Source organism: Elephas maximus, chromosome 1 (genome assembly GCF_024166365.1).
Source record: "Elephas maximus indicus isolate mEleMax1 chromosome 1, mEleMax1 primary haplotype, whole genome shotgun sequence".
Taxonomy (NCBI): domain Eukaryota; kingdom Metazoa; phylum Chordata; class Mammalia; order Proboscidea; family Elephantidae; genus Elephas; species Elephas maximus.
Genome location: NC_064819.1, coordinates 87,972,478 through 87,999,270, shown reverse-complemented (window position 1 = coordinate 87,999,270; position 26,793 = coordinate 87,972,478). Strand labels below are relative to the sequence as shown.

Here is a 26,793-nt window from a genome sequence, read left to right as displayed (position 1 = left end):
GGGGGAGGGAGGGAGAGTGGGAGAGGGTTTTTTACTGATTAGGTAGTAGATAAGAACTACTTTAGGTGAGGGAAAGGACAACACTCAATACAGGGAAGGTCAGCACAACTGGACTGGACCAAAAACAAAGAAGTTTTCTGAATAAACTGAATGCTTCGAAGGTCAGTAGAGCAAGGGCGGGGGTTTGGGGACTATGGCTTCAGGGGACTTCTAAGTCAATCGGCAAAATAAATTCTGTTAAGAAAACATTCTGCATCCCACTTTGAAGTGTGGCATCTGGGGTCTTAAATGCTAACAAGCTGCCATCTAAGATGCATCAACGAGTCTCAACCCACCTGGATCAAAGGAGAGTGAAGAACACCAAGGTTATAAGGTAATTATGAGCCCCAGAGACAAAAAGAGCTACATGAACTAGATACTACATCATCCTGAGACCAGAAGAACTAGATGGTGCTTAGCCACAACTGACGACTGCCCTGACAGGGAGCACAACAGAGAACCCCTGAGAGAGCAGGAAAACAGTGGAATGCAGACCCCAAATTCTCATAAAAAGACCATACTTAATAGTCTGACTAAGACTAGAAGAATCCTGGCAGTCGTGGTCCCCAAACCTTCTGTTGGCCCAGGACAGGAACCATTCGCGAAGCCAACTCATCAGACATGGAAGGGACTGGACAATGGGTTGGAGAGAGATGCTCATGAGAAGTGAGCTACTTGCATCAGGTGAACACTTGAGACTATGTTGGCATCTCCTGTCTGGAGGGGAGATGGGAGGGTAGAGGGGGTTAGAAACTGGCAAAACGGCCAGGAAAGGAGAGACTGGAAGGAGGGAGCGGGCTGACTCATTAGGGGGAGAGTAAGTGGGAGTAAGTAGTAAGGTGTATATAAGTTTATATGTGAGAGACTGACTTGATTCGTAAACTTTCGCTTAAAGCACAATAAAAATTATTTTAAAAAAATCAGTTGGATTCCTCTACACCAACAAAAAGAACATCGAACAGGAAATCACCAAATCAATGCCATTTACAGTAGCCCCCAAGAAGATAAAATACTTAGGAATAAATCTTACCAGAGATGTAAAAGACTTATACAAAGAAAACTACAATACACTTCTGAAAGAAACCAAAAGAGACTTAGATAAGTGGAAAAACATACCTTGCACATGGGTAGGAAGACTTAACATTATAAAAATGTCTGTTCTACCAAAAGCGATATATACATTTAATGCAATTCCGATCCAAATCCCAATGACATTCTTTCATGAGAAGGAGAAACAAATCACCAACTTCTTATGGAAGGGTAAGAGGCCCCCGATAAGTAAGGCATCACTGAGAAAGAACAAAGTGGTAGACCTCATTCTATCTGATTTTAGAACCTATTATACTGCCACAGTGGTCAAAACAGCCTGGTACTGGCACAACAACAGGTACATAGACCAATGGAACAGAACTGAGAATCCAGACATAAATCCATCCACTTCTGAGCAGATGACATTTGACAAAGGCCCCAAAACAGTTAAATGGGGAAAAGACAGTCTTTTTAACAAATGGTGCTGGCATAACTGGGTATCCATCTGCAAAAAAATGAAACAAGACCCAAACCTCACTCCATGCACAAAAACTAACTCCAAATGGATCAAAGGCCTAAACATAAAATCTAAAATGATAAAGATCATGGAAGAAAAAATAGGGACAACGTTAGGAGCCCTAATACAAGGCATAAACAGTATACAAAACATTATTAAGAACGCAGAAGAAAAAACTGTATAACTGGCAATTCTTAAAAATCAAACATCTATGCTCATCCAAAGACTTCACCAAAAGAGTAAAAAGACTACCTACAGATTGGAAAAAAGTTTTTAGTTATGACATTTCCGAATAGTGCTTGATCTCTAAAATCTACATGTTACTGCAAAAACTCAACTACAAAAAGACAAATAACCCAGTTAAAAAAATGTGCAAAAGGTATGAATAGACACTTCACTAAAGAAGACATTCAGGTAGATAACAGATATATGAGGAAATGCTCATATCATTAGCCATTAGAGAAATGCAAACCAAAACTACAATGAGATTTTATCTCACTCCAACAAGGCTGACATCAATCCAAAAAACACAAAATAATAAATGTTGGAGAGGCTGTGGAGAGATTGGAACACTTGTACGCTGCTGGTAAGAATGTAAAATGGTACAGCCACTTTGGAAATCGATTTGGCACTTCCCTCAAAAGCTAGAAAAAGAGCTACCATATGATCCACCAATCCCACTGCTTGGAATATATCCTAGAGAAATATGAGTCTTAACACAAACAGATATATGCACACCCATGTTTATTGCATCACTGTTTACAATAATAAAAAGATGGAAGCAACCAAGGTGCCCAAAAACAGATGAATGGATAAATAAATTATGGTATATTCACACAATGGAATACTATGCATCCATGAAGAACAGCGATGAATCTGTGAAACATTTCATAACATGGAGGAACTTGGAATGCACTATGCTGAGTGAAATTAGTCAGTTTCAAAAGGACAAATATTGTATAAGACCACTATTATAAGAGCTTGAGAAATAGTTTAAACTGAGAAGAAAACATTCTTTTGTGATTACAAGACAGGGGAGGGAGGGAGGGTGGGAAAGAGGTATTCACTAATTAGATAAAAAAAACCACTGCCGTCAAGTCACTAATTAGATAGCAGATAAAAACTACTTTAGGTGAAGAGAAAGACAACACACAATACAGGGCAGGTCTGCACAACTGGATTAAACCAAAAGCAAAGAAGGTTCCTGAATAAACTGAATGCTTTGAAGGTCAGCGGAGCAGGGGCAGGGGTTTGGGGACCATGGTTTCAGCGGACATCTAAGTCAATTGGCATAATAAAATCTATTAAGAAAACATTCTGCACCCCACTTTGAAGAATGGCATCTGGGGTCTTAAACACTAGCAAATGGCCATCTAAGATGCGTCAACTGGTCTCAATCCACCTGGATCAAAGGAGAATGAAGAACACCAAGGACACAAGGTAATTACGAGCCCAAGAGACAGAAAGGGCCACATGAACCACCGACTACATCATCCTGAGACCAGAAGAATTAGATGGTGCCCGGCCACAAGCGATGACTGCCCTGAAAGGGAGCATAACAGAGAACTCCTGAGGGAGCAGGAGATCAGTGGGATGCAGACTCCAAATTCTCATAAAAGACCAGACTTAATGGTCTGACTGATACTGGAAGGATCCCAGTGGTCATGGCCCCCAGACCTTCTGTTGGCCCAGGACAGGAACCATTCCCGAAGCCAGCTTTTCAGACATGGATTGGACTAGGCAATGGGTTAGAGAGGCGTGCTGATGAGGAGTGAGCCTCTTGGATCAGGTGGACGCTTGAGACTATGTTAGTTATCTCCTGCCTGTAGGGGAGATGAGAGGGTAAAGGGGGTTAGAAGCTGGCAAAATGGGTAGGAAAAGAGGGAGCAGGCTGTCTCATTAGGGGGAGAGTGACTGGGAGTATGTAGCAAGGCGTATAAAAGTTCTTGTTTGAGAGTCTGACTTGATTTGTAAACTTTCTCTTAAACCACAATAAAAATTATAAAAAAAAATGTCTACCAGGTATATTACTAGGATTGGAACTGCCAGGTCATGGGGTATATATCTTCATGCATGCAGAGGCCCTCTACCAAGTTAAGGCAGTTTCCATCGAGTCCTAGTTTGCTACTAATTTTTATTATTACTATTTTTAAATTACATCAACTTTTTTTTGTACCTATTGAGATGATCACATGGTTTTTCTCCTTTAATCTTTCATGCCGTCAATTACATTAGTCAATATTCAATATATCTAATAACAAACCAACCTTAATTTCCTACAAACCAAATTGGCCAGGATGTATTAATATTTATTTATACCTTGATTCAATTTACTAATCATTTGTTTGGAATTTTTGTGTCTATGTTCACACATGAGTTGGTCTGTGATTTTCTTTCTTCTGGTTTTGGATTAAATGTTTTGATAACTTAATAAAATTACTTATAACATAAAAAAAAAGACTTTGATAGGACCTGGAATCTGGAGCAGTTCATCATAGGTAATATAAGTATGTGTACATACAAACTGAAAGCAGACATTGTATGCAAATACGTGTAACTGATATATAGGTGATGATGGATATTCCATAAAGACATAAACATATGCAGGGGAAATTAAATTCAAAATTCTTATTGAATAGATTAATTTTTAGCTTGGTCTCTTCACAAGCCAAAAAGCAATAAAAATTTGGCCCAATTCCCTAAATAGATGAAACATCCTGTTTAATGGTGCAAAAAGTGGGAAAAACTATGTGTGAGAGGTACTGTTCTTCTTATGTGCTGTTGAGTCTGTTCTGATTCATAGTGACTCTATGCACAACAGATTGAAACACTACCTGGTCTGGGACATTCTCACAATCATTGTTATGCCTTGTTATGCATTGTTAACCCATTGTTGCAGTTACTGAGTCAATCCATCTCATTGGGAGTTTTCCTCTTTTTCACTGACCCTCTACTTTACCGAGCATGAAGTCCTTCTCCAGGGACTGATCCCTCCTGATAACATGTCCAAAGTTCGAGGGAAAAAGTCTTGCCATCTTTGCCTCTAAGGTGCCTTCCAGCAAGCTGTACTTCTACCAGGACAAATTTTTTTTTTGTTCTTCCAGCAGTCCATGGTATATGCGATATTCTTCATCAACACCACAATTCAAAGGCGTCAATTCTTCTTTAGTCTTGCTTATTCATTGTCCACCTTTTGCATGCATATGCGGAGCCCTGGTGGCTCAGTGGTTAAGAGCTCTACCTCTGACCAAAATGTAGGCAGTTCGAGTGCACCAGCTGCTACTTGAGAACACTACTGGGCAGTGCTATACCAGCATAAGTTGGAATGTAGCATGCATATGGGGTGATTGAAAATGCCATGGCTTGGGTCAGGCATACTTTAGTCCTCGAAGTGACATCTTTTGATATTTTGAAGTATAATCCATACTGAAAGCTGTAGTCTTTGATCTTCATCAGTAAATACTTCAAGTCCTCTTCACATCTAGCAAGGAAGGTGTGTCATCTGCATATTGCAGGTTGTTAATGAGCCTTGCTCCAATCCTGATGCCCTGTTCTTCTTCGTATAGTCCAGCTTCTCAGATTACTTGCCCAGCATACAGATTGAATAAGTACGGTGAAAGGATACAATCCTGATGCACACCTTTCCTGACTTTAAACCACACAGTATCCCCTTGTTCTCTTTGAATGACTGCCTCTTGGTCTATCTACAGGTTCCTCATGAGCACAATTAAGTATTCTGGAATTTCCATTCTTTGCAATGTTATCCATAATTTGTTAGGATCCACACAGTTGAAAGCCTTTGCATAGTTAATAAAACACATGTAAACATCTGTCTTCTTTTTTCTTCTTTCAGCCAAGATGCATCTGATATCAGCAATGATATCCCTCGTTCCATATCCTCTTCTGAATCTAGCTTAAATTTCTGTCAGTTCCCTATTGATGTACGGCTGAAACTGCTTTTGAATGATCTTCAGCAAAATTTTACATTGTGTGATATTAATGTTGTTGTTTGATAATTTCTGCATTCTGTTGAGTCAACTTTCTTTGAAATAGGAACAAATTTGGATGTTTTCCAATCAGCTGGCCAGGTAGCTGTCTTCCAAATTTCTTGGCATAGATGAGTGAGTATCTCCAGCACTGCATTTGTTTGTTGAAACATCTCAAGGTTAATCCTAAATATTTAAATTTGACAAAAGTAAATAAGTGGATGTACAAATAGTAAAACTATCTGTCTTTGTCATTTGTATAGTATTTGTATTGATATTCTAATTTTATAGAATATACAACTTTTTTTTGTATTGAAGATAAAATTGTTATCTGTCCTAGTAGTATACTTAACAATTTTGGCAATGGTTTAAATTTAAAGAGATTGGTCTTATTTTTTATATGTTTAAAATAGTTATTTATTTACAGAATATTATCAAGATTTCTGTTGGCCTGATTACTAGATGCTGCTTAAACATACTTGTTGCATGTTACTTTTTACAGTTTTTTTTTGGTATATAAATAAGTGCTTTAACAGAGATTGTCATTAGGGAATCACTTTAATACAAGTAAATAAATGTAGCTGAATATAGCATGAAGCTGAGTGTATTAAAAACATATACAGATTGGAGAATAAAAACCTGATCTAGTGAGAAGGCCATCGAAAAGGTAACTTGTCTACCTAGACTTTGTATTTCTCTGTTCATAAAATATAATCAAATTGATGTTAATAAATGAGTCATTAATTAACAAATGTGATCCCAATCAAAGTAAAATTTTCATTGATGAATTAGGGAAACCTAATGCTAATAAACAATATAGTTACCTGAGTCATTTAAAACCTTGTAATTTAAAACAGATGAAACAATGAAGAAAATAATAATAATGATAACTTTATACCCATACTAAGAAAATACATTTTTAATATTTTACATATATTCTTTACATTTTAAACATAATTTTATTTTTGTTGTTGTTGTTGAGAATATACACAATGGAACATACACCAATTCAACAATTCCTACATGCACAATTCTGTGACATTGATTACATTCTATGAGTTGTGCAACCACTCTCACCCTCCTTTCCAAGTTATTCCTCCCCCATAACAAAAACTCACTTCCTATCTAATATTTCAAGTTATTGTTGTCAGTTTGATCCCATATAGATAGATCTTAAAGAGCACAATGCTCAAGGCACACATTCTTTGCTAGTTAATCTGATGTTTGGCTTTAAGAAGACTGGAGGGAATATTTTGGGCTTAAGGTTTAACTCAAAGAATAGCTCATGAAAATGGTTTCAGCAGTTCATTCAGCCTCTTTGGCTCCAGAAATTCTGGATTCCATGAGAATTGAATTTCTGTTCTGCATTTTCCCCCTTTTGATCAGGACTCTTCTGTAGACTCTGTGATCAAAATGTTGAATAGTGGTAGCCAGGCACCATACAGTTCTTCTGGCCTCATGACAATGGAGACAGTTTTTCATGAAGGCAATTAACCACACATTTCGTTTCCTCCTTCTATCCCTGACTTTTCTTCTGTTGTTCCAGGCAACTAGAGATCAAGTGTTGTGCCTTGGATAGCTGCTTGCCATTAAGACCCCACGTACTAGGCAACAAACTAGGCAGTATTAGGCCTAAACATGATATTAGGCCAATTAAATGGGATGTCTTATGAAAACATGACGATAAATCTCCAAACCAAGGAACCAAATCTCATGAGGTGTTTGGTTGTACAAAAGCAGCCTCAGCAGTTACCTTTGCTCTGTTTGCCCTGTTTCTGTTTGTTTGCTTTTTGTCAATGTTGTAAATATATCACACAACTTTTGCCAATTCAAGTTTTAACAAGTATACAATTTATTGAAAACAACTTCTTTAACCAGTTGTGCATCTCTACTCTTAATCAATGTGATATTTCCATCATTCTAAACCAAAACTCAGTTCTCAAGCAATAGCTGCCTCCTTTCCCCCTTCCTCATGCCCCTGGTAATCACTAATGAACTTTGCTCTCTACACATTTTCTATATAAGTGAGGTCAAACAATATTTGTCCTTTCATGATTGACTTATTTCACTCAGCATAAAGTCTTCAAGCTCCATCCATAGCGTAGCACGCATCAAGACTTCCTTTTGCTTATTGGCTGAGTACTATTTCATTGTATTTATGTACCACGTTTTGTTTATCCACTTATCCATTGATGGGCATTAGGTAGTTTCTACTTTTTCATTATTTTGAATAGTGCTGCAATGAACGTTGGTGTACAAGTATGTGTTTGAGTCTCTTCTTTAAAGTCTTTTGTGTATATATCAAGGAATGGAATTGCTAAGTAGTGTGGTAGAACAGTGCTTAAATGTTAGGCTGCTAATAAAAAGGTCAGCAGTTCAAATCCACCACTTGCTCCTTGGTAACTTATGAGGCAGTTCTATTCTGTCCTAAAGGGTCACTATGAGTCAGAAAAGACGGAACGTCAACTTTTTTTAAAATGGTAGTTCTATTGTTAGTTTTTTGAGGAACCACTAGGCTGTTTGCCACAACAGCTGTATAATTTTGCATTCCCACAAGCAATGGTTAAGCGTTTCAATTTCCTCACATCCTTGCCAACATTTTTAATTTTTTTTCTATCTTAGCCATCCTAGTGGGAATGAAATGATATTTCACTGTGGTTTTGATTAGTATCTGTCTGATGGCTAATCATGCTGAGCATCTTTTCATGTGTTTGGTGGACATTTGAATGTCCTCTTCAGCGAAATGTCAACAAGTCCCTTGTCCATTTGATGATTGGGTTATTTTTCTTTTTCTTGTTAATTTAAGTTGTAAAAGTTTTATATATATTTTGGTTATTAGATTCTTATCAGCTATATGGTTTCCAAAGATATTCTCATAGTCTACAGCTTGTCTTTTTTTTGTTGTTGTTGTTAAAATATTTTGAAAAACACAAGTTTTTCATTTTTATGAGGTCCCTTTAGTTTAAAAGCTGTTTGTGCTTTTGTTATTATATTAGAAAATCTATTACTGAAAGTTAGGCCTGACAGCCTTGCTCATGCAATTTTTTCTAAAACGTTTATGGTTTTAGTTTTCACATTTATGTCTTCAATCCATTTTGAAATTTTTTTTGTATAGCGTGTGAAGCATGTCTCCTGTTTAATTTTTCTATATGTGGAAATAGAGTTTTCCCAACATCATTAATTGAAGAAGCTTTCTTTCCCCATCAAATGTCCTTAGCACCCTTGTCAAAAATCAGCTGACGATGGATGTGTGGGTTTATTTCTAGACTCTCAATTCTATGCAGTCTACACTGTTGTTGTTGTTGTTAGGTGTCCTCAAGTCAGTTCTGACTCATAGCAACCCTATGTACCACGGAACAAAACACTGCCCGGTCCTGCGCCATCCTTACAATCGTTGTTATGCTCGAGCCCATTGCTGCAGCCACTGTGTCAATCCATCTCATTGAGGGTCTTCTTCTTTTCTGCTGCCCTGTACTTTGCCAAGCATCATGTCCTTCTAGAGGGACTGATTCCTCCTGACAACGTGTCCAAAGTATGTAAGACACAGTCTTGCCATTCTTGCTTCTAAGAAGCATTCTGGTTGTACTTCTTCCAAGACAAATTTGTTCATTCTTTTGGCAGTCCATTGTATATTCATTATTCTTTGCCAACACCACAATTCAAAGGCATCAATTCTTCTTTGGTCTTCCTTAGTCATTTTTCGGCTTTCACATGCATATGATTCAATTGAAAATACCATGGCTTGGGTCAGGTGCACCTTAGACTTCAAGGTGACATCTTTGGTTTTCAACACTTTAAAGAGGTTCTTTGCAGCAGATTTACCAAAGCAATGAGTCTTTTGAACTCTTGACTGCTGCTTCCACGGGTGTTGATTGTGGATCCAAGTAAAATGAAATCCTTGACAACTTCAATCTTTTCTCCATTTACCATGATGTGGCTTATTGGTCCAGATGTGAGGATTTTTGTTTTCTTTATGTTGAGCTGTAATCCACACTGAAGGCCGTGGTCTTTGATCTTCATTAGTAAGTGCTTCAAGTCCTCTTCATTTTCAGCAAGCAAGGTTGTGTCATCTGCATAATTCAGGTTGTTAATGGGTCTTCCTCCAATTCTGATGCCCTGTTCTTCTTCACATAGTCCAGCTTCTCTGATTATTTGCTCAGCATACAGATTGAATAGGTAAGGTGAAAGGATACAACCCTGACTCACACATTTCCTGACTTTAAACCACTCAGTATTCCTTTGTTCTGTCTGAACAAGTGCGTCTTGATCTATGTACAGGTTCCTCATGAGCCCAAATAAGTGCTCTGGAATTCCCATTCTTTGCAATGTTATCCATATTTGTTACGAGCCACATAGTCAAATGCCTTTGCATAGTCAATGAAACACGGGTAAACATCTTTCCTGTATTCTCTGCTTTTAGCCAGGATCCATCTGACATCAGCAATGATATCCCTGGTTCCACATCCTCTTCTGAATCCAGCCTAAATTTTTAGCAGTTCCTTGTTGATATACTGCTACAGCCACTTTTGAATGTTCTTCAGCAAAATTGTTTGCATGTGGTATAATATGGTTCTATAATTTCAGCATTTGGTTGGATGCAGTCTATATATCTATTGTTACATCTGTACACAGCTGTTTTGATTACTGTAGTTCTCTAATACGTTTTAAAATCAGGAAGTGTGAGACTCCTACTTTGTACCTCTCTTTCAACATTGGTTTAGCTTACTGGTGTCTCTTGCTAGTCCATATAAAATTGAAGACTGGCTTTTCCATTTCTTTAAAGAAAACTCTTGGAATTTGGCTCAGGATTTTATTGAATCTATAGATCACTTTGGGTAGTATTGGCATCTTAACAATATTAAGTCTTCCAATTCATGAACACAAAGCATCTTTCCATTTATTTATTTCTTCTTTAATCTCTTTTAGCTGTGTCTTATAATTTTTATAATGTAATTCTTTCACATTCCTGGCTAAATTTATTCCTAGGTATTTTATTTTCCTAGACGCTTTTGTAAATGGATTCATTTTCATAATTTCCCTTTCAAATTTCTCTTTGCTGCTGTATAGAAACCCAATTGATTTTGTTGTTGTTGGCCATGAAATTGGGAATAAGACAAGGGTGTCTGCTATCGCCACTTCCATTCAAAACTGTACTTGAGTGTCCAGGTTGGAACAGCAGTAGAATTATCTCTATTTGAAGATGATATGATCCTATATACAGAAAATCCCAAAGAATCCACAAAAAAGATGCCAGGCCAACAGAGCGATTTAGGAAATTTGCAGTGTATTGATAGTATTTTGTTGAGGGTGGTAGCATCCATATTCATAAGAAATATTGGCCTGTAGTTTTCTTTTTGAGGGGTGTCTTTGTCTGGTTTTATTATCAGAGTTTTATTTGCTTCATAGAATGAATTAGGAAGTATTCTTCCCTTCTGTACATTTTATATGAGTTTAAACAGGATTGGTGTTAATTCTTCTCTAAATGTTTAGTAGAATTCCCAAGTGAAACCATATGATGCAGAACTTTTTGCTACTGTTGTTGCTGGGAAGTTTTTGATCACTGATTCAATCTCTTCAGTTGTTATGGGTCTGTGGAAATTTTCCATTTCCTCTTGAGTCAGTTTGAGTAGGTTGTGTGAGTCTAAGAATTTTTCCATTTTATCTAGATTATCCAGTTTGTTGTGGTTCAGTGGTTCATAATATTCTGTCATGATTCGCATGATCTATTGGCTCAGTTGTAATGTCTCCTCTTTCATTTCTCATTTCAGTGATTTGCATCTTTTCTGTTTTTTATCAGTCTTTCTAAAGCTTTTTGATTTTATTGATCTTTTCAAAGAACTACCTTCTGTTTCTTTTGACTCTATTGTTTTTCTGCTTTCGATTTCATTTATTTCTGGTTTGCTCTTTGTTATTTGTTTTCTTCTGGTAGGTTTAGGCTTAGTTTGCTCTTCTCTTTTTTGTTTCTCAAGTTGTAAAGTTAGGCTGTTTATTGTAGATCTTTTTTACTTAGGCATTTATTGCTATAATTTTCCCTCTGAGTACTGCCTTCATTGTATGCCATAAGTTTTTGTTGTTGTGCTTTCATTTTTATTTGACTCTAAGAAATTTGTGATTTCTCTTTTGATTTCTTCCTTGATCCACTGGTAGTTTAATAGTGTATTGTTTACTTTCTGTATGTTTGTATATTTTACAGTGTGTTTTTCTTTCTGTTATTGATTTCTAGCTTCACTCCATTGAGGTTGGATAAAACACTTTGCATGATTTCAATCTTCTTAAATTTTCTGAAACTTCTTTTGTGACCTAACGTGGTCTATCCTGATGAACAATCCACTTGCATGGGGTCTTTGTGAGTCAACACTTTTGAAGAATACTGGCCAGTTTTTTGCAAAACATTTCTTTATTTGGGCTTGGTTAATGTTTTCACATTAGAAGATTGAAGTTATACATTTTTGGCAATAATACCACAGAAGTGATATTTTGTCCTTTTCAGTTTATCATAACAGAGACTATATGAGATCAGTATATTAACTGTGATGACTTTGTTAAGAAAGTGCCTTCAGGGTACCAAATATTTAATTTTTTCCTTAGTAATTAATAACTAAGGGTTGGTAATTTGAGACTATGAAGTAAATGGTAATCATCATTATTGTCGTTGCTGTTACAGTCAGTGCTGAGAAAAACGTGCACCAAAGGCTCTTGGAAATCAAACAACTTAAAGTATGGGGATCAAAGTTAGTAAATAATTTCTAACTATCATCAATAATCCAGGAATATTTAACACAGAAAATATTAAGGTAACTTAATAAATGATAATATAGATATGTAAAACATTAAACATTAAAATGTTCAAATCCAAGGCAATACCTTTATAGGTTCCTAAGCAGTTGCCATCATGTCAATTCCAACTCATGCTAACCTCCTATGTGTCAGAGTAGAAGTATGCTCCAAGAAGATTTTTATGACTAATTTTTCCAAAATAGGTCACCAGGTGTTTCTTCCAAGTTGCGTCTGAGTGGACTCGAACCTCCAACCTTTCAGTTAGAAGCTGAATGTGTTAACAATTTGTACCACTGAGGAACTCCTTATAGGTACCTAGAGCTACTGAATTGTCTTGTCATTATATTCATTTCTCTTAAGAGCAAGTCTTTGGATGATCTCCAAATACATTGAGTGGGGATTCATTTGTACATATGTAATATTTTTTAATTACATAAAATCTTGAAAAATATTTATGTAATTATTTTAGTTCAGTTTTCTTCTTTCATCCTTGTATATTAATATTATTTCTCTTTCTCTTAAAGCACTTTCACCATAGGAGCTCTTGATTAAAATTTCCCATATTTTTCCTTTAATGTTCTGTAACAAATACTTCTAAAACATAACACCTTGCTTTTTTGTGTGTGTGTGCATGTTTACATATCTTTATGGTTTCCATTCTGTCTTAGACTTTATACCAAGGAAATGGCTCAAGCAGTTTCAGAGGCTGGAACACCCCAAGTCCATGGGTCAGGATAGAGGCTTCTCCTGATTCACATAACTGCAGGGGCTGGCAAACCTAAGATAGGCAGGTCAGAAAGCAGGGCTCTTGCTCACAGGCTGAGAAGATTTACGAATCCTAAGATAGACAGGCAAGAACACAGATAAGCGGCTAGCTCAAGACCCAAGAACCGGAGGTCAGACAAACAGAAGCCAGCTGTAGGATCCAGAATGAAGAACAGCTCCTGAGCCTTGCCAAAATGTCCACTTACATTCCATACAGGCCACACGCCCAAGGAGACTCCCATTCAACTGATCGGCTACTCACAGCAGATTCCATCAGGGAGGTGATCACATTATGTCAAATCTCATCATGGAAGTGATCAGAGCATCATATGCCTGCCAAACTACTGAGACCCAGCCAAGTTGACACACAACGTTAACCATCACACATGCTCACCAAAAGACATCTTTGGTTCTATATGATGTACCAGTAACTAACCTGCTCCTTTACTGTCACGTCAAATCCGACTAATAGTGACCCTAAAGGACAGAGTAGAACTGTCCATGGGGTTTCCAAGGAGTGGCTGGTGGATTTGAACCACTGACTTTTGGTTAGCAGCCAATGTTTATGCACTATGCCACTGGGGCTCAACCAATAACTAAAGTTGAACAGGTTATTAAAACCTTTCTTTTATTTTAGAATATAGTGCAGTTCATGCAATTATTAGAAAATTGAAAGTTATATGGGACAGATATATGTGGAAACATGCCCTCTAGTAACCAGGGCAAAGTCAGGCAAGTCTGTCAGGGGCAAGAAAATGCCTAAGAATGTCGAGTGAGAATCTGCCAGCCTTCTGAGATATAACTTGGCAATTTATACTCTGTGCCTAGACTAAAATATTTTGCGAAACACGACTAGTGTTGGACTCACCTTTTAAAATTTTCCAGTATCTAACTTCCTTTCAGAAGTTAACAATCAGGACTATAGTTGTGAGTACATAGATGTTTCCAACATGACAATTACTCTTATTAAAGAAGCACCTTACAAGACAGGAAGAAGAGTGCACAGTATTTTGTTAATTTGTTTGTTAACCTTTGGGCTGTGTGTGCACCCATTCTAAAGAACAAATTTGTATGATCCTCACATACCTGACTAGGAGTCAAAACTTTTTTCTTGCTGAGAGTTCTTCGGAGGGCTGCCTTGACATCCTTGTTCCGTAAACTATAGATGATGGGGTTGAGCATGGATGTCACCACTGTATAGAAAAGGGCTAGGAGTTTGTCCACTCCTGGTGAGTGGCTAGCTTTGGGCCTCAGGTAGGTGACAGATCCTGAGCCATAGAATAGTGTTACTATAAGGAGGTGGGAAGAACAGGTGGAAAGAGCTTTATGGCGGCCTTCAGGTGATGGCATGACCAGTACAGCAGCTAGAATTCTGCCATAGGAAGCAGTGATCAGTAAAAATGGGCTGGAAATGCAAAGGATGGTCACAACAAAGACTGCAGCCTCATTATGAGATGTATCCCCACAAGCAAGTGCCAGGATGGGTGGGAGGTCACAGAAGAAGTGGTTTATCTCACAGGGACCACAGAAGTTCAAGGAGAAAATATAATTGGTCTGGCCCAGACTGATCATGCATCCCACCCCCCAAGAAACCATTGCCAAATGGGCACACACCCCACGACTCATTCGTGCTGCATAGTGGAGTGGGGAGCATATGGCCATATAGCGATCAAAAGCCATGGCTGCCAAAAGGCAGCATTCACTAATACCAAATAATATAAAGAAAAACATCTGTGTGGCACAGCCCTCCCGAGAGATCCCTCGAGCCTCACTCACAAGACTCTGCAGCATCTTGGGTATGACAGAGCAAGTGTAGCCAATCTCCAAGAGGGACAAATTGGCCAGGAAGAAGTACATGGGAGTGTGGAGGACTGGGTTGGTCCAAATGGTGAGGACTATGAGAGCATTTCCTATCACTGATGCTAAGAACATGAGTAAGATGACGGTAAACAGGAGGAAACAGTCTTCAGTGACCTCAGAGAATTTGGCAAATGCAAAGTGTTTGATAGACATGCCATAATCCTGCCACGAGGAACAATTGAGGTTCATGACCTGAAAAAGGGAAAGTCAAAGACAACAGAAGAATACCTTCAGATGAGGGAGACAAATTGTTGTATTACCTTTAAAGAGCTCTGGTAAGTCAGAGAAGTAATAAGGTTCACTGATTCCTGACCTGCAATTTTAAAATTCAAAAGTTCTGAAATTACACCCATCCTCATACAGTTTCAAACCCAAATAGTCTTCTATCCTCACTTTCTTAGCAGATGTGTCCAAAATACACTTAGTCACTGAAGTGTTAAAAAAAAAAAAAAAAAAATTCCAGGACAATTCCCTTTTCATCCCCCCCTTAATCAATCATGAAATACTACAAAATAAATGTCTTCTGATATGTCTTGTATCTATCCATGCCTCCTCATTTCTATTGATAGTGACTTTATTTCTTTCTTCATGCATTTCATGTATTCATTCAACAGGTGTTTATTTAACACAGGATATTTGGCAGTTACTGCTTTCTGTCCTGGAATTCAGCAACGAATCAAATTCAACATCTCTCCCCACATAGAGCTTATAGCTTAGTGAAGGAAAGCAGAAATTAAATGATCATTTAGTAAATAAAAAATTGGTGCAATGCATAGAATTAAAACCAGGGTATGTGCTGTTAACTGACCAATTTAGGTTGAGTGGTCCCAGAGGGCTCTGAAGAATGAGACCCATGAGCTGAATGACAAGGAGGGGCAGCCATGTGAAGACTGTGTTACAGCCACTCATATCATATATGTACTGTACTACTGAGAAAATTTCATCACTGTAACTAATTTCTTTACCGTCAATATTTCTCATCTGTCATCTTTTCTCTATCATAATGTTCTTTACTAAATGAAAATTATGATTGTCTACAGTTAAAGTTCAAATTTCTTAATGTGATTAAGAAAACATATCTGAACCAGGTCACTAATTATGGATAGAATCTTCTATCACACCCCTTACACAAATGGATCCCATGTTACAGTCATATCAAACTACTTGCATCTTTTAGTACATAAGGGGATTTGACTTCCAATGTTCTGGACTCCATCTGTCCATTAGCATAACCTTATTACCTGAGGTCATGTTGTCAGGCGTTGGTTAAAAAAAATTGTTGCCATCCAGTAGTTTCCTACTCATAGCGACCCTATAGGACAGAGTAGAACTGCCCCATAGGGTTTACAAGGATTGGCTGGTGGATTGAAACTGCCCAACTTTTGGCTAGCAGCCAATCTCTTAATCACTGCACCACCAGGGCTCCTAGTTATCAGATAGTGTCTGGCAAAACCCAACATTGTTGCCTCCTTGGGAAAATCATCAAACAAAATCTTTCATCATTTTCATATATGGTAGCTTGAATCTACATCCAGGTTTTGAGTTTTTATATTTGTATAAGGTTTTGGTCCATAATTTAGAAACCATATCATATATCCTCATCTATGTATTTGCTGTTATTGTTAGGTGCCGTCCAGATGGTTTCAACTTATAGCAACCCTTTAGGACAGAGTAAAAGTCCCCTGTAGGGTTTCCAAGGAGCAACTGGTGGATTTGAACAGCTGACCATTTGGTTAGTAGCTGTAGCTCGTCATAGCTCTTAACCACTGTGCCCCCAGGACACTAAGTATTTAGTAGTATTAAATTACCTTTTTTGGGCTCTATGCATCATTTAATTATTTAGAAATTTAGGAGATTCTGGTTTAATCATGAAGCCACTGTCATGTAATTCACAGATTTGATCTTCCTTGCCATCAGCACCCATGTTTCTGCAAGAAGTATTTTTACCTTTAATTTTTTTTAAATTTTAAAAATCATAACTTTTTCCAAGGTAACAATTCTTTAATCAATGCATTTTAGTGGTGATTAAACAGTTCACTGAACAATTGTTCCACAACTAGCAGAAAAGATGGCATAGTGGTAACTTATGTTATATGTAATAAAAGGAACTCAGATAAGATGAAAAGATATTACAAAATTAGGCAGAAAAGTAGCAAGTGGTAGAAATGGGATATAAAATACTTTTCCTGACTTTCATTGTTTATTCTATGTTAACTATACATTTGAAGTAAATATATATAAACAAAAAGCATTCAATTGGAGAATTCAAATCACTATGAATAAACAAATGCAATAGGTGAATTCTCCAAAACAAAAGTATAAAATGTACGTGTTTTATATATACACACATCTGTACACCAAGACAGACACACACAATCATATGTATACTAAATAGCACAGTAGTTAAAAGTTTCTGGAGATATTCTATTTGGGTTCAAATCCAAATACAGTCTTCTAATTGCTGGGTCAAATTTAACATTTATTTAAAATATCTGTTCTTCATGTTGCTTGTTTATAAAAGAAGTGAAAATAGTACCTTCTCCATGTGGTTTCTATGGGGATTAAGTGAACTAATTCCCATAAGTACTTAGAAAGTGACTAAGCACTCAACAAGTATTAGATATGGGAGTGCCTCTATGCATGTGTGAGGAGTCCTGGTGGCACAGAGGTTAAGTGGTTGCCCAAAATGTTGGCAATTCAAACTTACCAGCCGCTCTGCAGAAGAAAGAGGTGGTGATGTGGTTCAGTAAAGATGACAGCCTTGGAAACCTTACGAGGCAGTTCTACTCTGTTTTACAGAGTGGCTAAGAGTCAGAATTGTTTTAACAACAATAGATTTGGTTTTTGGTTTTATACATGTGTACACATATATGTACATGTCACAATAATATATCTTCATATACTTAACCTCTCAGGAAATTTTACATCATAATCCCCGATAAAAACCCAGTGCTGTCAATTCCTCTTATTTATCATCTTTCTCTCAATTTATGCTTTTCTACTCATCTGCTAACATGCAGAGACGAAAAGCAAAAAGTCCATACATATACATATATTACTTACATACATTCATTCATAAAAATGCCATCTGAGTGTTTTTTCCAGGGTAAACTTAATTGCGTGTTATAGGTCACTTTAATCTACTAACTTGAGAGATAGCTGAGCTATGTAAAAGTTTCAAAAAGTTAAGGATGGAGAAAAAGTTGACTGATTCAAGACATGGTTAAATATGAAATAGCAATTCTGTATGAGGCTCAATACATATGACTATTAGAAAATTTTCTTACAAATTGTCAAGTCTATTAGAATGTTTTTACATTTTTATTAAAACACTTAACAAATGTTTCTGACATTATAATTAATTTTAATATTTATATTTCCCACGAAGCAATGGTATTCTGTTAAGGCTGAGGCAACAAAGACTATGGCTTACTTATCTTTTCTACTACCCAAAACATTTTCTCAAATACCATGACTCAATAACAGTTTATTCTGTTCCATAGGAAATCCTGGATGTGGTGAGGCTGTTATTCCATTTGTTAATTAAATTTACAAATACATATATTACTTGTTATACCTTCTCACCTTTGGGAGGAACTGCAACTTCCTTAGAGATACTGATGGAGGGAGGTAAGGGGGAGACCCCAGAGAGAACAAGAGACTGTTTGACCCTTTCCTAACTAGTGACATCATGAATACCCTTGCTGCATTTAAACTGTAGCAGGAAATTGCAAATGTCTGTTTTGAGAATGGGGGTCAGGGGATGTTGGGGAAAGAAGGGAGTTACTGGTGAATGGCTGACTGCATAAAGACCATCTCGTGCTATTAATCATTTAATATTTCTGGGACTTAGAGGATGAGTGAAAAACATTAATCTCATGGTAAGTACATTTTAAAACTTCAGAGTTCAGAAACAACAACTGAAAAATAAGGTAGTGAAGGTCTGTCAGTGCTCCGAATATTTAAAATGTCAAAGAATAGTAGTCTGTCTAGAAATACTAAATCATGTTAAAATAATTTATAGGACTGACTAGAGATGAGAACACAAAAAAATATAGTAGAAGTGTCGTCTTCTCTGTATCTTGGACTATTACTGAAGCACGTAAATCTGTTTTTTTTTTTTTTAATTACACTTTCTATTGCTTTTTGTATTCCTCACCTCTTGGCCTTAGTTTGAGGAGCTTGATGTCTGTATAATAAAAGGCAGTTTTGTGTACATACTATGAGTGTTTGTTTTCATCATTGCCCGTGGAAAGAGAGTAAGATGCTCAAGATAGGTGTCAAGGGTCTGCAGAAAGGATAGTGCTCTTGTCTCTCACCTAATACATTTTTTGGACTTAGGTTTTCTAATCCATCGTTTCTTTAAAAGAAAGAATAATGAAGTCTTTCTTATCTTTTTTGTTGAATTCTTTTGAGTCACAAATGCAAACATTGTATAGAAAAACCATGAATAAAAAGTAAGAAACGGTTATTAAAATGTAGCTTAGCAGGGTCAAAACCTCCTGCTGTTTTAAAGCTTCACATGAATGAACGCATAGAACACTGCACGGAATATTCACTGTTATTATCAACGTATATAATAAGCTATATTAAAAGTTAGTAATCTGGTCATTCTAAGAGGCACTGTGATATAATCTCAAGATAAGGAAGTTTCGTGCCCCATAATTAATTATCATATCTTATAGATTCCTATTTAATGTTATAAAAGATTAGGTGGCCACTGAACACTGGAAAAGTTCTGAAAGTTTAAATACTGAGATGAACTTTCAATGACAGTTGGATGTAAAAAAAAAAAAAAAACAGAGTACGGAAATAACATAGTTTTAATAGCTTGATGGCTTGATTTCACATACCACCTTATTCAAACACAACATCTGAGACCAGAACACTCTATATGGTTCTCCTTTGGAAATAATCCAACACAAGTGATTCATTTTGGGTGAAAGAAAAAAAAGGAGCTCCTCATAATTAGAAATGTTCCTTGACTTGTTCAGTTCCTTAATCATTTGTATTTTCATGAGACATTTCTTTATTTCCTATCAGCCAAAGAAACATGTGATGCTCTATTAGACATTCAATATTAAACTCTTAGTACAGTGCCTAACATACAACAAACATGATAAATGGTAGTCTTTGTTATTATGTAACCACTATTTCTAAAATGTTTTAATAGTAGATACAATTTAAGTAAATTGGTCATTACAGAGATGATTGCCCATTAATTTCCACAATTTTCCCATAAGACCAAATATGCAGCTCAATGATACCTTATAACAGCTCAGAAGAAATTGTCCTATCATATAGATCATCAGGTACTGGGCAATCTAGGTATGTCTATTTCTCCAAAATAGGAGGTATATCAATTACCTATGAAATACTTAATTTAGAACAACTTACAGCAGTGTTATGAAAGAGATGGTAGGAATTGCTCTTCTCTTTGGAGAAGCAGAGAATAACTGATTAAAATAATAATCAGAACTGAAATCTGCTTTGAGTATCACTGCCCATCATCACACATTCATCTTCCATCTTCCGCAGCCACTCTTTACTTAAGACATCAGGTATGTCACCTACCTCAAATCATAACATTTGAGGGGAATAAAAGTAGATAGCTACAGCTTCTGGTGAGGCACTCCTTGGTTTTCTCTACACCCTCCCCTTATAGCCAACATTCAGAAGATATAAATATGACCCATCCTCACCTCTGACACTGTGCACTTGAAATCCTTTGTTGTGTTTAGGGACCATGGCTGATCACAGGAGGACTGTGTGTCTCATGGGAGAGCAGCACGTCCTCCCCTGCAGCTCCACACAAAAACAAAAACAGAGCTATACAAGGTTGTGCTGATTATGAAATGATATATTTGAGCCTTCCTTATTCCTGGAAAACAATGGGATGTGACTATATTATATTTCACTTATCCTCTTTGTTCTGAACCCTTATCTTGCTCCTCCTATCTCCTGCACACTTTTATTTTCTTCTCATTGTCAGGAAGCAGTCAGATTCTGTCTCTCAGGAATTGTCATGGAGAGGTCTGTCCCTAATTATTTTTAGATAAATGTTAATATTTAGGAAGGAAAAGAAGCAAAGATGAAATGGCAGATTAATCAACAGTTAAATATAATGAATGATCTATATTTCTGGAAATTGCAGTCACAGACTGTGTGCATAGTACAAAGTGAATTCAAGTGAAACGTTATTATAGCCAATTCTTTGCCCACTCCTGTTAATATAAAATATTCAAATTTTAATTTTTGTTTGAATCAAGAAGTTATCCAAAATAGCTATAAAAATTTTGTCATATTATATGATGCAGTTAATATTTCTCCAAATATTATAACGAATTAAAATTAATAAATCTCAATACTCTCCTGGTTACATATGAGTTCCATGAAGTACCCACTTGTTTGTGTCAAAAGTAAGTACAAGAAAATGGAAAGCCAAAGGTATATATTAGTGGAGTGAAAGAACAGAGCAAGGTACTGAATGCTCACTATATAAAAGATACAAAGAGAGTATGTACCTGGAGGCAGGGCCAAAATGGCAGAATGGTCAGGCCCTTTCTGCCTTCTTCTTACAACAAATACCCAAAAAAAACAAGTGAATCAATTATATATTAAAATCTAGAGGACGGGGCCAAGATGGCGGACTAGGTAGAAGCTACCCCGGATCCCTCTTGCAACAAAGACTCAGAAAAACAAGTGAATCAATCACATACATAAAAATCTACGAACCCTGAACAACAAACACAGATTTAGAGACAGAGAACGAACAAATACGGGGAAGCAGCGACTGTTTTCAGAGCCTGGAGCCAGTGTCCCAGTCAGGTAACCTTGGTGCCGGGCTTAGGTCTGGGCCCAGGGGAGCTCAACTCAAAATCTCCTGAAGGTGCAAACAAGGGGCACAGCCCTATCCCCCCTGAACTGACCCCGGGCGGGGGCCCAGCCAGTCCGCGCGGGGTGGCGTGGTGACACGGCAGGTGGGAGAACTCCCCAGGAGGCAGTGACTGGTTTTGGAGCTGGGAGTGCAGCCTCCCAGCAGGGGAACCTTGGCGCCGGGCTTTTGACTGGGCGCTGTCACAGCGAAAGCACAGGCCGCAGCCTTACTCCCCTGAACTAACCCCGGGAGGGAGCCCAGCCAGTCCGTGAGGGCGGCGCAGCATCACCGCTTGCGGGACGAGAAGTCCCTGGGAGGCAGTGACTGACTTTGGAGCCAGGAGTGCAGCGTCCCAGCAGGGGAACCTTGACGCTGGGCTTTGGACTGGCAGCGGAGGATCTGACTGTGGCTTCAGCGGGCCAGACCCTCGGGGGCAATCTCCACACAGCCAGCACACATAGGTGACACGTCCCTTGGGAATCTCAGATAAAATAGACCTTCCAAGCAAGATAAGCAACTTTGGCTATACTCCAGGGTGATACTCTCCTATGACTCTGAACCCTCCCCCACCCTTCCCAGGCAGCTTCATTAACATTGGAATTTCCTGAGCCAGAGGGAGAACGGCTCCGGCTCCTCAACGGCTTTGCTTTTCCCTTTTTTTTTTTGGTCTTTTCCTAACCCATTCTTCCGGCCTGAGAGAAGGAACCACAAAAAACCCAGGGACCAAAAATCCATCCCTAATTGGACTAAAAACACAGAACCAGCTACAACCAAGCATATATGATCCAAATCTCGGACTTTCATCCTTACAGGGAAGAAGGAGGCGGTTATAATCCAAAGGCAGTTCTGATAGGGATCTGACTGCATTTTTTTTTAGAGGATTTTCTGGAAAAACAAGTTTCCCAGGTCTGATATCTCTGCTTATTCAACAGAGCCCTAACTGACCCACAACAGGGAACTGAGGGCTGAAGCTACCCCCAGACCACCTAGCCTCCTGCCTTAGGGGTCTAAGGAGGGTGACACCTACCAGTCAGTAGAGGTACTTGCATTGGGGGCCTAAGGTACAGCTGCAGTGCCCTCCCACCAAGGTGCTATAGGAATAGAGACACACCTACCTCATTGACACTTGGGGGAAGCCTGTCAGCATCCTGCCCCCCCTGGAGGGTGAACCCCAGCTGCTAATAGAATCTGGTGCACACAACTATCACCACTACTTCTCGAGGTGGATAGGTGTTAAGGTGCAGCACACACTTGATGACCCAAAACCAGATTCTACTCAAGAATAGTGAATAGACTCAGGCATATATATCTGGAAACAGCCCAAACCAGCTGGTAATAGGTCATAAGTAAGTCAAGGGCTACAACAAATAAGACAGCACAATCTAGTAGCCCATCCACGTATATTGAAAGAAAGCAAAACAAGATAAGACTCAGGGAGCAAAAATAGAATAAATCACTACAATATCTTAGTGATGGCTCGGAGACAGCAGTTGATATCAAACCACATAAAGAAGCAGACCATGACAGCCTCTACAACCCCCCAAACCAAAGAATCAAAATCTTTCCCAAATGAAGATACAATCCTGGAATTATCAGATACTGAATATAAAAAACTAATTTACAGAATGCTTCAAGACATCAGGGATGACCTCAGAAATGAAATAAGGCAAACTGCAGAAAAAGCCAAGGAACACACTGATAAAACAGTTGAAGAACTCAAAAAGATTATTCAAGAACATAGTGGAAAAATTAATAAGTTGCAAGAATCCATAGAGAGACAGCATGTAGAAATCCAAAAGATTAACAATAAAATTACAGAATTAGACAACGCAATAGGAAGTCAGAGGAGCAGACTCGAGCAGTTAGAATGCAGATTGGGACATCTGGAGGACCAGGGAATTAACACCAACATAGCTGAAAAAAAATCAGATAAAAGAATTAAAAAAAATGAAGAAACCCTAAGAATCATGTGGGACTCTGTCAAGAAGGATAACTTGCATGTGATTGGAGTCCCAGAACAGGGAGGGAGCACAGAAAACACAGAGAAAATAGTTGAAGAACTCCTGACAGAAAACTTCCCTGACATCATGAAAGACGAAAGAATATCTATCCAAGATGCTCATCGAACACCATTTAAGATTGATTCAAAAAGAAAAACACCAAGACATATTATCATCAAACTTGCCAAAACCAAAGATAAAGAGAAAATTTTAAAAGCAGCCAGGGATAAAAGAAAGGTCTTCTTCAAGGGAGAACCAATAAGAATAAGTTCAGACTACTCAGCAGAAACCATGCAGGCAAGAAGGCAACGGGATGACATATTCAGAGCACTGAACGAGAAAAACTGCCAGCCAAGGATCATATATCCAGCAAAACTCTCTCTGAAATATGAAGGCGAAATTAAGATATTTACAGATAAACACAAGCTTAGAGAATTTGCAAAAACCAAACCAAAGCTACAAGAAATACAAAAGGAAATTGTTTGGTCAGAAAACCAATAATATCAGATACCAGCACAACACAAGGTCACAAAACAGAACATCCTGATATCAACTCAAATAGGGACATCACAGAAACAAATTAAGATTAATTAAAAAAAATGCTCATAACAGGGAATCATTGAAGTCAATACGTAAAAGATCACAATAATCAAAAAGAGGGACTAAATACAGGTGGCATAGAACTGCCATATGGAGAGTGATACAAGACAATATAGGAAAATAAAAGTTAGGTTTTTACTTAGAAAAATAGGGGTAAATATTAAGGTAACCACAAAGAGGTATAACAACTCCATAACTCAAGAGAAAAGCCAAGAAAAACATAACGACTCAACAAACATAAAGTCAAACACTATGAAAATGAGGATCTCACAATTTACTAAGAAAAACATCTCAGCACAAAAAAGTAAGTGGAAAAATGAAATTGTCAACAACACACATAAAAAGGCATCAAAATGACAGCACTAAACACTTATTTATCTATAAATACGCTGAATGTAAATGGACTAAATGCACCAATAAAGAGACAGAGAGTCTTGGACTGGATAAAGAAACACGATCCGTCTATGTGCTGCCTACAAGAGACACACCTTAGACTTAGAGATACAAACAAACTAAAACTCAAAGGATGGAAAAAATATATCAAGCAAACAATAAACAAAAAAGAAGAGGAGTAGCAATATTAATTTCTGACAAAATAGACTTTAGACTTAAATCCACCACAAAGGATAAAGAAGGACACTACATAATGATAAAAGGGACAATTGATCAGGAAGATATAACCATATTAAATATTTATGCACCCAATGACAGGGCTGCAAAATATATAAATCAAATCTTAACAGAACTGAAAAGTGAGATAGACACTTCCACAATTATAGCAGGAGACTTCAACACACCACTTTCAGAGAAGAACAGGACATCCAGTAAGAAGCTCAATAGAGACATGGAAGACCTAATTACAACAGTCAACCAACTTGACCTCATTGACTTACACAGAACTCTAAACCCAACTGCTGCAAAGTATACTTCTTTTTCTAGCTCACATGGAACATTCTCTAGAATAGACCACATATTAGGTCATGAAACAAACCTTTGCAGAATCCAAAACATTGAAATATTACAAAGCATCTTCTCAGACCACAAGGCCATAAAAGTGGAAATCAATAACAGAAAAATTAGGAAAAGCAAATCAAATACTTGGAAACTGAACAATACCCTCCTGAAAAAAGACTGGGTTATAGAAGACATTAAGGAGGGAATGAGGAAATTCATAGAATGCAACGAGAATGAAAATACTTCCTATCAAAACCTCTGGGACACAGCAAAAGCAGTGCTCAGAGGCCAATTTATATCGATAAATGCACACATACAAAAAGAAGAAAGATCCAAAATCAGAGAACTGTCCCTACAACTTGAACAAATAGAAAGTGAGCAACAAAAGAATCCATCAGGCACCAGAAGAAAACAAATAGTAAAAATTAGAGCTGAACTAAATGAATTAGAGAACAGAAAAACAACTGAAAGAATTAAGAAAGCCAAAAGCTGTTCTTGGAAAAAATTAACAAAATTGATAAATCATTGGCTAGACTGACTAAAGAAATACAGGAAAGGAAACAAATAACCCGAATAAGAAACGAGAAGGGCCGCATCACAGGAGACCCAACGGAAATTAAAAGAATCATATCAGATTATTATGAAAAATTGTACTCTAACAAATTTGAAAACCTAGAAGAAATGGATGAATTCCTGGAAAAACACTACCTACCTAAACTAACACATTCAGAAGTAGAACAACTAAATAGACCCATAACAAAAAAAGAGATTGAAACGGTAATCAAAAACCTCCCAACAAAAAAAAGTCCTGGCCCGGACGGCTTCACTGCAGAGTTCTACCAAACTTTCAGAGAAGAGTTAACACCACTACTACTAAAGGTATTTCAAAGCATAGAAAATGACGGAATACTACCCAACTCATTCTATGAAGCCACCATCTCCCTGATACCAAAACCAGGTAAAGACATTACAAAAAAAGAAAATTACAGACCTATGTCCCTCATGAACATAGATGCAAAAATCCTCAACAAAATTCTAGCCAATAGAATTCAACAACATATCAAAAAAATAATTCACCACGACCAAGTGGGATATATACCAGATATGCAAGGCTGGTTTAATTTTAGAAAAACCATTAATGTAATCCACCACATAAATAAAACAAAAGACAAAAACCACATGATGTTATCCATTGATGCAGAAAAGGCATTTCACAAAGTCCAACACCCATTCATGATAAAAACTCTCAGCAAAATAGGAATTGAAGGAAAATTCCTCAACATAATAAAGGGCATCTATGCAAAGCCAACAGCCAACATCACTCTAAATGGAGAGAACCTGAAAGCATTTCCCTTGAGAACGGGAACCAGACAAGGATGCCCCTTATCA

General features: G+C 37.6%; 1 protein-coding gene across 1 annotated transcript in view; it reads right to left on the bottom strand.

The window, feature by feature from the left end:
- The window catches only part of LOC126064783 (olfactory receptor 10C1-like), a 36,651-nt gene extending 21,489 nt beyond the window's left edge, over positions 1 to 15,162 (bottom strand). Inside the window, exon 1 of the mRNA XM_049864114.1 lies at positions 14,200 to 15,162. Coding sequence (XP_049720071.1) covers positions 14,200 to 15,162 — 963 coding nt within the window. The remainder of the gene's footprint in view (positions 1 to 14,199) is intronic.
- Positions 15,163 to 26,793: the final 11,631 nt, after the last annotated feature.